General features: G+C 38.1%; 1 protein-coding gene across 4 annotated transcripts in view; it reads left to right on the top strand.

Moving 5' to 3' along the window:
- pou6f2 (POU class 6 homeobox 2) overlaps positions 1–13,169 on the top strand; it is a 114,967-nt gene that overhangs the window by 64,313 nt on the left and 37,485 nt on the right. For all 4 annotated transcript variants that reach the window (XM_015375662.1, XM_015375659.1, XM_015375661.1 and 1 more), the window contains one exon: positions 1,405–1,706. In XM_015375662.1, the coding sequence (XP_015231148.1) occupies positions 1,405–1,706 (302 nt within the window). The remainder of the gene's footprint in view (positions 1–1,404; positions 1,707–13,169) is intronic.

Here is a 13,169-nt window from a genome sequence, read left to right as displayed (position 1 = left end):
CATATGACGGAGTATTAGAGCCAGGCTAGAGATTTTTGTTTTTGTTGTATTATTATTAGTTGTAATATTACTAGACTTAAGTCGTGATATTACGAGAATAAAGTCATAATATTAGAATAAAGTTGAAAAATAATGAGAATGAAATTATCATACCACAACCCGTTTCAGGAGAGCTTCGAGCTCTGACAAGCATATGACTATTTCCACCAAACAGCAACCTCAGTCCACTATGACATCCTGCCCAATTTGATGCTGGTGTGCTAAAAGATTTTCTAAATTGTCAAACTGATGCTAAAGTATAACTTCACATGATCCTCGACATTCCTCATTTTAGGGAAGAAAGTGCTTCTTGTAAGAGTTGTCATCAAATACAACTTTATTGTAATATTAGGACTTAATTCTCATAATATTCTGATTTTATTTTCATAATGTTACAACTTTATTGTCATAAGTTTACAACTTCATTCTCGTAATGTTATGACTTAATTCTAGTAATTTTATGACTATTCTTGTTGCGACTTAATTCTCGTAATTTTACGACTTTATTCTCTTAATGTTACGACTTAACTCGAAATAAATAACAAAATCTCTAGCCTTGCCCTTATGCTCAATATTTTTAAAGCTTTCAAAAATCTGACAGAGGTTTTTGAAAACCAGTGACATAAACAAATTGATGTTCAGATTTTATGCATATAAACTATGTTTTTATTGAACTTCGATTAATTTTGTTATTAGGCTACATTTAAAAAAAAAAAACAGTATGTCTGAAAATTAGCTTTTGGGGCATAAAGAACATCTATCTTATATTTTCTATGAACTTATGGGTTTTCGGTGATGTTCCGGATTCGTGGAGCTGTTTATAACGATTAGAGCTGGCTTATTTTTGAAACTACATAAACATTCAAACTATCTTATAAATTCGTTTTCCTGAAACGCTATTATTGGATCTAATTAGTTAATGGGTTTATTTTCGATGTTAGTGTAAAGATGGATGTCTTTTTTCTTATGTGGTTTTAAGCCATTAAACCAAAGATTATGTCATTGTCCATATAACAATGATGACTTATGGCTCCAGAGAGAGAAGTTATATCAGTCAGGCTGAATAGCTTGCTAAATTAAATTCACTGGCTCTCATGCAGGCTAAGAACCCTGGAGGACCTTGTTGTGACTCCATGCAATTTACATGTGTCTCTCACTGTCCACCTTTTGCCACCCACACCTCCACATGTGCATATATTTCTCTCTGAGGTGTTGGAATGTACTTCAAATAATGAGAGCTTCTTTTTTATGTGCTAAAACACTTGTTTTCAGGTTGTCAGTGAAAGCTGATTTGAGTTTGTTGTGCTGTATGCGTGAAATTTAGGATCTGACACACAAATCAATCAGCTGTCTTTTCATTAACAGCTACCTCAACACTGAACTCCCAGCTCCAGCACCTGCAGCAGCTCCAGCAAATGCAGCAGCACCACCAGCAGCAGCAACAGCAGCAGCAGCATCATCACCAACAGACTCACTCCCACACCCAGAACCAGCTACCACCCCAGCATCACATGACTCCACCCAGCCAGCAGCATACCTCAGTACCATCTCCAGGTTCCACCTGCTCCTCCACCTCTGGACACCCGCAGCCGTCCCCACCACCAAGGCAGAATCAGTCGCCAGCTCGCAGCCTTCCTTCCCCAGTCACTCCACCCATGCCTCTGCCAGTGAGTCCTTACTTCTTGGATGTTTTTGTAATTAGCAGTAATCTGGCTTTACACTGGTTCCGATACATCTAATGAGATTGGCCCTAGCATGAATCAGTTGTTTGACTACATTGCTTAAGCTTACAGTATATAGTATTTGTGAAAAAAATCTGTTCACAAATCATACTTTTGCATTGTAATCAGTACTACAACTACAGACAGATGAGAGGCTATGATTACTTTTAATTGCATTGTTCTGGTCATTGTTCAATGCAACTTTATTATAGATATCAGATGTACCCAGAAACCTGATACTTGCCTAGATCTTAAAAACAAAAACAGTCAGTCCTTCTACAAAGACTAGAGTTTGTGTTTAATATTTTTCAGCTATTCATAATTAAGAAACAAAAATAAAAGAACAATAATAAGCTTTAAAATGTATCAGTTTTTAGTAAATGCATTTAATTGATTTACTAGCTTTAATGCAGAATCAGATTTTTACTTGATATCAGCAGATTCCCAGTTTTACATTAGAACATCCCCATTAAATTAAATGCAAAAATGGACAGTCACCTATGTTATTCCAGTTACATTGAGGGTTTGGGTGACCTAGGATAAACTAAAACAAAATGAAAAGTGAATCAACATTTCAGAGTTTTTTAAGCATTTTGTAAGTTGTTTGAACAACAATATTACAGAGACCAATATTTTCTATTACTGGTTTTTATTGCTTATGATACATATAGAGTATTTTGAATGTCTCAAGTAATCAACTGATCATTAAGACATCTTCAGAATATATATTTCCAAACCATTAAAGTAATATTTCTGGTGATAAATACAGGGCAGCTAGCATCCTGCCTTTCTCCAAGTAACTGCTGTAAATGGTCATCAGGCCATCCTGAAGGCTATGGTAGGAAATGTGACAATAAGAAGATGATATATGGATGGGTGTTTGTACTTAGATGGTATAAGCCGCGAGAAAATAAAAAGAGAAATTAGAACATTTGGTTCTTAAAGACATTAGTCTATTTAAATTTATTCTGTGAAGTGCTAAACACAACTCTTCTAAACACTTCATATCTATTAAGAGTCTGCGATGAAATTAAGCCTGGTGGCCTCTGAGTATTTATTTGGATCACAAGGCAATGCAGCTTTTTGTTGAGGCTTTGCTCCCCTTGAGGATTTTTAACCCCTCAATCAGAGATGCAGAATGCATTTCCTTGTGTTGCCATTTCTCAATTTACCTATCCTTAGTCTTAGTAGACATAATCATACCTTTAATTTTTTGTTGTCACCTTTTTTGTCTATCCATCTCTGCCCCTCTGTGTGTCTGCCTGTCACTGTGTGACCATAATAACCTATTTTATATCCCTGTGGTTTCATTTCTGGTGGAAACTGGCCAGGGTCGCCTTTCCGTCCCCGGTCACATTCATCAGCGTCAGACCCTTATTGGGTTGTGGTGCGAGCTGCTTTATGGCCGGGATGAGTTGGGCTATTTGTTTCCCCTCGCAGCCCTCTCCGGCCCTGTCACGGCCTGGTGAGACTCAGCAGGAAAAACAGCCTTTGGATTTAATGGGCTCCAAAGGCTAGCCACTATATTGCACTAAACGCACCATCCAGTCTGAGTGACCAACACAACAGATTAGCACATTCAAACTGCAATGGGACAAGCTCAAAGACACAAAAACCCGGTCAACTGGGTCTAAATTTAAGATGTACTTGGAATCCACCTCCTGAGAAAGTTTTCAGACAGCAGATGAGATGACCAGTTGTCAAAAACCCGTTTTACTTCATATAGACTGTCTTCTTTCAAAAGTAGCATTGTGGGTGATTATGATGACTGAGGACAGACCTCTCTTTAGAGGGCAAAGAGGCCACACCAGGTATCATTAAGATATTGTCTCATCAAATAGGATTAAGGAATGTGTTTGTGTATGGGAGAGGCAGAATTGCTATAAAAGGCTTAGTTTCTGGGGGGTCATTTCTGGGATTGCCAAAGAGAGTGTCACCCAACACGTGACTCGCTCAAGGACAGGCCGTGGCCCTCAGGACACGTTCAAAGTTACAGTGGGATTTAAACCCCACCTCCAACCAGTTGGGTCAGCGACTGGATATCCACTGAGATAAAATAAAAAAACACCCTGAATAAGCTTAGTTTTAAATAGAGAAGCAGCTAACAAATATTTAATGTTGAAAGCTATTTTATTATAATTCATTTTTTCAACAGTGGAGTTTGGCATTTATTGTTAATTCCAAAATCTAAAAGACTTAAATATTTAAGTATGAAAATACCTATTTATAAAGTTCCCTGTTGCCTGATGCCTGCTCAGGAAGTGGGTTGATGTAATTACAGTAGCTGGACTTTCTAAAATAGGTACTGGTTTTAACCCCTGCTTTTTTTTTATTATATTTAACTGTGTTATAATATAGATTTGGTATAGTCTAATTTAAATCTGAGTTTTCACTGGATTTGACTAATTTTGTTACATAATCCTGGCTATAATTTGGTTCCCTTTGTGTGTTAAAATGGTATTTATTGTTAACAGACGATATACTGCATGCAAAAACTGAATTAAACTAAATATCAAATATGAAACATCTGAACTGAAACTTAACCCAAAACAACCATATTAGGTCACTTATCAACACAGTTCCTAAGGTTAAAAAAAGCTTCAATTTTTTTCGTTCATTTGAAATGAAACATTTTGAAATGTAACATTACCATGTGACATATATGTATGCTGAAACCAGTTACGTTCCAACAATGTAGCTCAGCTCAATTATGATAAAAAAAAGTATTTATGTTCACTGAAAGACAGATCAAGAGGTTTTAGTGAATTGGTGATGAGCATTTTCACAGTCAGACTTTAAAAATGTCCTTGTTTTTACCTCTGTGAGTTTGGTCAAACATATTAGGTTACAACAATTTACTTGAATCTAGCTCCAGTAGGAGCTGGTGTAACAGTTTGTCAGCTGCTGCACTCACATATTTCATCTCTGAGATCAGGGCTTTATGCTTGCCAAATTGAAACTTTAACTGTAATTTGGCTTTATTGTCCATTTTTTTTACTAATCTCTGTCCACAATTTCACTTCTAGGCTGATATTACTAATGTTGTTTATATGTCCACATAATGTTCATTCCACATAATACCATCTATTTTGTGTTATCTCCAATAAAACATGATGCTATCAATCCTATTTTTCACAGCTAGAATGTGGTTCTCAAGCTCCTTTTCTCCATAAGGAATAATGGTCACTATAGAGATGTACTGTTATTTTAGTTTACTTAAGCCACAAAACATTTCCGCTGAAACGAAGGTCTTTGCAGTGGCTTCTCCCTCTGTGGATAGGCTTTAATCCCATGCTGCTACAACACCTACTGTGGATAATGATACTAAGTAGCTTTTGCAAACTTTTTCATTGGGTGTTTTCCTACTGTTCTTTGGTGACATGCATTATTCTCATCAAACATGTCTGTGTCTGTCTCCTTCCTAGTAGTATGATTTTATAATTTTAATGCTTCCAAAGAATAGTTTCAGCAGAAACTGTATCATAGGGTGAACTAGAGTTTTTGGAGTTTGGTATTTTACCCCCTAATATCTTCAACATTCAACTCTAGATGAACTTACAAATTTGTCACCTTTTCAGGGAAGTGTTGTTACTTTTCTCTGCATTTAGAAGCTTAAGTCATCACGTGTTTTATACCCAAATAAACTGCCATTTAATGACAATAGAGTGGGTTCTTTGAAACTGTCATGTTAAAAAAAATAAAAATAAATATATATATATATATATATATATATATATATATATATATATATATATATATATATATATATATATATTTTTTTTTTTTTTATCAAAAAGGGAGATTGAATATACAGTAACTTATAGGGGCTTTCTCAACAAGTTTATGTAGATGCTGAACAATGTTGACAAAATGATTTCCTGTAGCAGGCTGTCTTACCAATGGTCTGGAGAAGCCTCTGATTCAAGACACCTTGTTGTTGGACAACAGCCTGATGAAGAGGGTGCTCAAGGTGACATATATCCCAAAATAAGAAGAAATTGGTAAAAATTCTTCTGGCTGCAACACATCCAGCATCTGAAAAACCCATTTTTCTCGGCTCTGATCGGTATTCAGTGGGAACATGAGACTCAGTTCAACCCGCTTATTTATGTGATACCATTGAAAGACACATATGGACGTCACCACACTACATCATTCACGTCTGATCTAACAAAACAACTCTGCTTAAATTCACTAAACATTGTGCAGCAGTGTTGACAGAGATCCATGTGGAACAAAAGAGAAACACAATAAAGCACACTTACTATGCATTGGCTCCGTTCTGTGTTGCTTTCCGTTGTTTACTTTCCTGATTTCTGACACACTGCTGACATCATCAAGACTAACCCAGCGGGATGGCATCACCAGACGCACAGTAGTGTGGGGACAGAGGCCCCTCAGACCCAGCTTTTTTTGCCAATGGGAAAGCAGCCAAATGTCAACTATTAGCGGGTCGAACCTGCGTTCAAAAAATCTGCGTTAAGCCGCTAATTTCAGTAGGAAAGAGGCTTATGTTAAAGCTCTCTAAAATATTAACAGCATTAATGAACACTGATTTGAACCTTTTCATGCACACTGGTCTGTAGTAAATGTGGATGTCCACAATCATTATGGTCTTTTAGTAGTCTTTGACTTTAATTGCAGCAGAGGTTTTTAACAGGTTTTAATTTGTTGTTGGGGTTTTAAATGTTAAAAATAGTCAGAGGATGGCAATTTTAGTTTATTCACGCCTTACCCAGATGACCTGGCCTGTGCTCTAAAGTGCAGTCATAATTACCATAAAGCAATGATAACACCCCCTATTTCCTGCTGGCATTATCCAGACAAGTAGGATCACTCAGCCATTCAACTATTTGCTGCAAACATAATGCCAAGCTGCTTAGAGACAAACATTCATTATGTTCCAATTAACGTCTTATTGTAGCTCCCCTCTCAGGGGAGGCGTGTGATACTCATTGTAAACTGGTACTGAGAAAATCCAAAGCACTCATTACATCCCTTGAGCTTTTTTTCTGGTTTTAATTTCTGTGACCAAACTCATTACCTTCCTCATTAATGTCCTTGTTAGAATACAAATCCTGCCACGACAGATCATGTCACCATTAGTCAATAAGGTCTGGCCTTAGATAACGGCAGCTAATTATCCTAAATGGAGGAAGGATTTAACTTTCTGTGCCACCCCCACTCACTTTTTAACAGTGATGTTGGATGCACTCTGCAGCTGCCTAAAATAGCCACCAAAGTGATGACAAATGTACATGGAAGGAAGAGGGAGGAGGATTATGAAATTTGCTTAAGTGCGTTAATGGGCTGATTGCAAAAGCGAGTTGGATTTTGCTGGAAGTTGATTGATTGGAGCTGGGGGTTTTCTCCACGCCCGGAGAGCTCAGGGATTTGACGGGGTAAAGGCGCGCCAAGTCTGTTACACCGGAATTGATCTTAATTAGATCTGAAAGACCTGCCACAGCAGAATGGTCGCGGCGATTAAAATGAAAAACAGGAGAAATTACTGATCAAATTAATCATAATGTCGGGCTACAGCTGTAGGTCTGGTGTAATTTGCCACTCCAGTGAGTTACATCAGCCCAGGCAGGGAAAGGGGAGGCGTTACATACTGATCCATGGCAATGGGAAACTTAGGACAGCCTATCAAATCTCTACTTCCACTGAGTGTGCCCAGACCCTCCTGACCCTGCTACGCCATCCTTTGGACCCCTAGAATCCCTCCCTGATCTAATTTGTTTCCTTTTTTTTATTACTCACATTATGTCCTCTCCCATTCAAAACTCTCAGGGTCTGTCTTGAACAGGAATTTTCTTTTATCAATTTCAAGGTCTGGATGAATGTGGGACTAAGAAAACTAAACAAATTGATGATATTATTTTACAGTTCAATCGCATATTATTCACACCCCTAAAACATTTAGTTATGAAATTATTATGAAGTTATTATATTATTATAATTATGAAGTTATTTTCTTCAAAACCTAGACAATGTTTCAGATAGGAAATCAGACGAGCATGTCTCCAAATATGATAGACCTAATAAAAAGGAGTGTTAATTAGATAATTAAATAATTGAAACATTGTAATTTGTTTTCCAGCAATCAACCCTGAAGCCTGAGTTTCACCCTTGACTGCCCTCTGTAATAATGCTACTTGGTCTGCACACCTCCATGTATCCAACATAAACCAACAGCGTTCTTCACTCACTGCTGACTGCACTGCTGTCCTGGTTCATTCTCTGGTCAGCTCCTATCTGGATCATTGCAATGGCTTCCTGTCTCGTTGTCCTAGACCTATACAGAAACTTCCGCTTGTTTAGAAATAGTGTTGGACCGATACCAATACCAGTATCGGACTGGGCCTAGATCCAGCTCTAAAATGGTGGTATCGGTATCGGCCAGGGGTACCATTTTGAGAGCCAAAAGTTTATTTAAATATTGTCACCCATTCCAGGTAGGCAATAAAAAGTTCTAATTCTCTTAATATTAGTCTTTTTCCTGCTTGACAAAGGTAGGCAGCAGCTTGACGAAGCCATGATGGCAATTATTTTACATCCAAGTAGTATGCAGTTCTTCATATATACACACATACATCAATTTTAAACAGATGGTATCGGTATGGGATCGGTATTGGCCAATACAGCACAGCCGGGTATCAGGTATCCTGTATTGATTTCGGGGCCAAAAAGTTGAATAAGTGCAACACTTGGAACAGAGATCCACAGCTAATCACAGAACATAATCTTTTCATCGCATCACTTCTGTTGGTCTTCAACAGCTTTACTGGCTTCAAAATAATACTTGTCATGTTCAAGGCCATCCACCACCTTGGGTCCTTACTGTATATCACAATGGCCCCCTTTATATTGACAGACCAAGCCTGACTCTTAAGATCCTCATCATCCATCAGCCTCACCGTTCCTCCACCATGGGATACAGAGCTTTCAACCGTTCTGCCACTCGATTCTGGAACTTTTTCCCTTTACACATTTACAACATTAACTATTTTTGTACAAATCCCACCTTCTTTTTAAATTAGCTCTCAGTCTCATCTCCATTCATTTTTTTTTCTGCCATTCTTGGTTTTGTTGATTTTTCCACAGAAGTCCTGAAAGGTACCTGATAAATACAATGTACTCAAACCTTCTTAGAATTCCTAACCTTTTTTTTTTTTTTGTAGATTTCCAGTGGTATTTTTAAGGTATTGTGTTTATCTATAAGTTCTATGTCTGTCTATACCATTACTCTAATCCAGTGGTTCAGAACCCTGGTCCTCAGGGACCCCTACCCTTCATGTTTTAGATATGTCTCTGTTCTAGATTACCTGATTCAAATTAGGGCTCCTCCTCTGCAATGAAGTGCTGCAGAAACCTGTTATCCATCCATTCTTTTCTTGTGTGATGCAACAAGGAAGCACCTAAAACATGCAAGACTGGGGTCACAGGGGAACAAGGTTGGGAACCACTTTACTTATCTTTAGCTCATCCATAGATTGTGTGTCAGTTTTAAGTTGGGACTTAAACAGAAGAAAATTTTAATTAACTAGCAAATACTGGTTTGCTTCCTCTTTCCTGTTTATATAAATAATACTTGATAGGAACTTTATAGAACATTTCACTTATAAGCATTTTGGGTTTTTTTTGTTTGTTTTGTTCTTGTTTTTCGCATTTTTATACTAATTTAAAACCTTCTTATTTATAATAAATAGGCAATATTAACGCCTATCTGGTCTTTTGACACCTTTAAATTCAGGTTTACCTGGACCTGTGGTTGTTAAACCAGTTTTAAAGTGACAAATAATTAAACATTTTGTGTTTTACCCTATAAAGCCTAAACCATGAAATAAATAAAAATAGAAAACTAACTTTTTGAGATTGCAATGTTTATTGAATATTCTGACAGATAAAAACAATAATACATACTAGTTTTCCCATTGGCATTTTAATTTGTACCATTTTGGACACATTGGGCATTTCTGTATAATTTATGCATTTTCTCTGCAGTTGTTGTTCTGATTGTATACACCAGCTTTTTCAAGAACATAAATATCACACCGATGATGTAGAGGTAAAAATCTCATGTATCAGATATGATACACTTGGCGATACAGGGTTAAGTAAGGTCCTCTGAACAAAATACAACTTCTAATCCTGTAGTGCTGCATGCACAGTGTAGGGCTATAGTATAATTTGTATTTATGTTTATAGAGATTATTTTATCTTAAAAGATAATTTGGTATCTTTCATTGATTCAAATATCTAATGAGACTTGCAACATTAGGCCTTAAAAATTAAGCCCAAATACTATTTGAGCAGGTCCATAGCACAGCTCAAACATCCAGAATTTTGTTTTAAAAAAAAGCTTTTATTTATTTTTTTTATTTGAGTCGGAACAGCTGAAGAAATCTGTAATGAAAAACTTGGAGGAACCCTGAGCTCTGCTGTTCTTGTCATAGTTGTCTTGTCACCAGCATGTTGTGTGTTCACTAATAGCCTCTGACCTCGGTCCAGTGTCTGCCTGGCTGGTTTTCTGTGGCCCAGGCGTCCTGTCTTCCTTGTCTGTCAGGCTCCTGCCGTCTGTCCCTCTCCTCCTCACGGTTGTCTCCTTGATCGTTGTCAGAGCTCCACACTGGCCCTGTCCACTCTCAACCCGCACACTCATAGGGGTAATTACAGCCTAGGGGCCTGCCTCCTATCCCAGTGCTCCACAATTTACCACCAAAGTGTCCACAGACATCTCTCTTCTTCCCCACTGCACCCCGACATCACAGTACCGCAGGGCCTCAACCCACAAGTGCTGCAATTACCTGAGTCTCTCCTCCATCCTTTTCTTTCTCTCAGCTTTTTTCGAACCCCCCTTCCCCTCCCCTCGCTGTCCTCTCCTTCCCGTGGCTCCCTCACTATTCCCCAGCAATCAGCCTTCATTAGAAGCCTCTGGTGAAAAACCATCGTCACCAAGGTCATCTGCCGCCAACCACAACGGCCTTTCAGAGGCCTGGCTGTTTGCACTCTCTGTCTTTTCCTCACCTCTTTGCCATCATCCTGCACCCACCCTTTATCCACCCTGCCTTCCCTTCTTAAAGCTTCTGCCCATCTCTGTTGCGTCATTAAATGTCAGACACTCATAACTGTTTTCTGCTGCCTGCCCTTAAAATATGCTCTGTCCAATTTGCTCCAAATGTCCTCTTTTTTTATGGGTGGTGGGAGTTTCTTCCATTATAATAACACGTGCAGTAAATGAGCCCCACGCGCCTATTCATTGATTTTCCAGATAAACGCAGTGTTCATTCAATTTAGCGAAACGGGGGTCCATCGTTCTGTTGGATATTAAATCAAAATTAAAATGACATGCTGAAATGTGGATGCTGCGGCTCTTACTGCAGCATGTCAGAGGTAATGGAGTCACTTAAGCTGAGAGGGAAGATACCCTCCATCTGCTTCATGTCTTACCAATCGGAAAACACTGAAAGCTGTTGTAAAAAATATATACATAAAACTGGAATGTTATTAAATATCAGATTTTCTAAAGAGTCTGGAATTATGTAAAAACTGTTTCCAGATAGGGATAAGGATGTGGGGTTTGGCAAAATATCAGTATTTTTATCCATCTAACCAACAATCATTGTTCTTACCTTCCTTCCATATTTTTTTTCTCAATAGACTTATTATTGTATAGAATTATCCCTAAATTAATTCTGGGTTTTTTTTGTAATTTAGGAATGAGCTAACAGGAAATACAACTCCTGATAAAGATTTTAAAACCTGTCATGAATTTATGAAGAAAGTGTGACATTTTAAAATGTCTGTTATATTGGGGGAGCAGGTTTTTTGAAATTTCAAAAAGGTGAACTAGGGCTGTTTTGCAATTTATATCACAATTTATTTTCAAGTTAACACCTAACAAAAGTGTCTGTTGGGTTACATTGTTGGTTAACTTTTTCTGGATTTGGTAAATATGCCTCCTCTTTCACAAGTTGATAAAACAAATTTGACTTTGCATTTGCAAGGAACTAGAAGAGTTAAAGTAGAAGAAAAAACGTTTTCTCATCCCAAGTATTATCCAAATTGTCACTTGTTTTAAGTCCAGCCCTGTTAAAAAAAGTTTGAGCATATATGTATGTATGTATGAATATCTGAGTGCTAGCAGCAGCGTTTTGATGTGGTTGTGTGGTGTAGAGCATGAACAGGCCCCCTCAGCTCAACTTGGCCTCTTATTAATGCACAGCAGATCTGGCTCTTAAGAAGGCAGAAAATTGCCTTACATAACAAGCGCTGCACAATTTAGAAATACAAATGTGCACTGTTGACTGAAGCAGAAAATAAGACTGTTGCCCATCAACAGCACCGCATTTCATATGAATAATTATAAAGCATGGGAGCTAGATGAGGAAAACAACCTGACCATGACAGCTCTACTACTTTTATTTACTTTAAATGAGGGATTAGGCAGGGAGAAAATCTACAGACTTAAGAAGCAACGATGAACCTTGAATTTCTAAATAAGAAGAAACTTAAATTTATCATATTTCAGTGATTGTTTCGGGAACTCTGTGGACATTTTCACTTTTAAAAATGGCTCCCATTTTTAACCTTGTACCAACTTTGTGGCTTTTCTTGGTTTTTTGGCCTTTCAGCCATCACACAGTTGATGCTTCCTTTACTTTCCAAGGTTTGCCATTCTTATAAACCTGGCCCCATTACTTTTGAAATGTGCAGAGGGCTTCCCGCTCAGACACCCAGCAGAAAGGCAAAGCTCCCCCGATCAGCCCACATGCACACCGGGGGCAACTCGCATTAGACGCCCACATGGGAGCCCTCGGATGAAGCGCCGCGCCAGGGCTCACCTAACAGTGGATAAGGAATAGGGTTTCTTTAATTATGAGGCAGGGCTGTGACATTGAGTTCCCCCCTTTCTCCTCCAGCAGCCTTTCAGACACCATCTAAGTGCTCCGCTCCGCTGAGGAGGCCAGTCCCCCCGCGGGGCGCGATTCCACTGCCTGTAATTTCTGATGCCCATTAGTGACCGCAAACAGAGCACCGGGCTCACACAAGGAATACAGCCATGCTGCACCGCCACGCTGTAAAAAGACCCTTTTAATGCAATGTTGTTACATTATGCCCTCCTCATAGACCAAGTCAAAAGTCCCATTTGTGGTCTCTGGAGGATATTATCAGAAATTCTTTTCCAAAGCGTTTTAGTCAGGCTAAGCTGTGGTTGGTATATATTTTTGCAATCTACTGAGAGCTGTTTGAATGTATGGAAAGATTTTTTATGTCTGTGCTTTTTATTCCTGATTATTGGTTTTATTTCCCCGGTTTATTTGTTTTGGGAAGGATATCTATAAATATTATATATATATATATATATATATATATATATATATATATATATATATATATATATAT

The sequence above is a fragment of the Cyprinodon variegatus genome, unplaced genomic scaffold (assembly GCF_000732505.1).
Source record: "Cyprinodon variegatus isolate N-32 unplaced genomic scaffold, C_variegatus-1.0 Scaffold123, whole genome shotgun sequence".
NCBI lineage: Eukaryota > Metazoa > Chordata > Actinopteri > Cyprinodontiformes > Cyprinodontidae > Cyprinodon > Cyprinodon variegatus.
The sequence above is the reverse complement of the archived record's forward strand: the minus strand, read 5'-3'. Positions and strand labels throughout refer to the sequence as shown.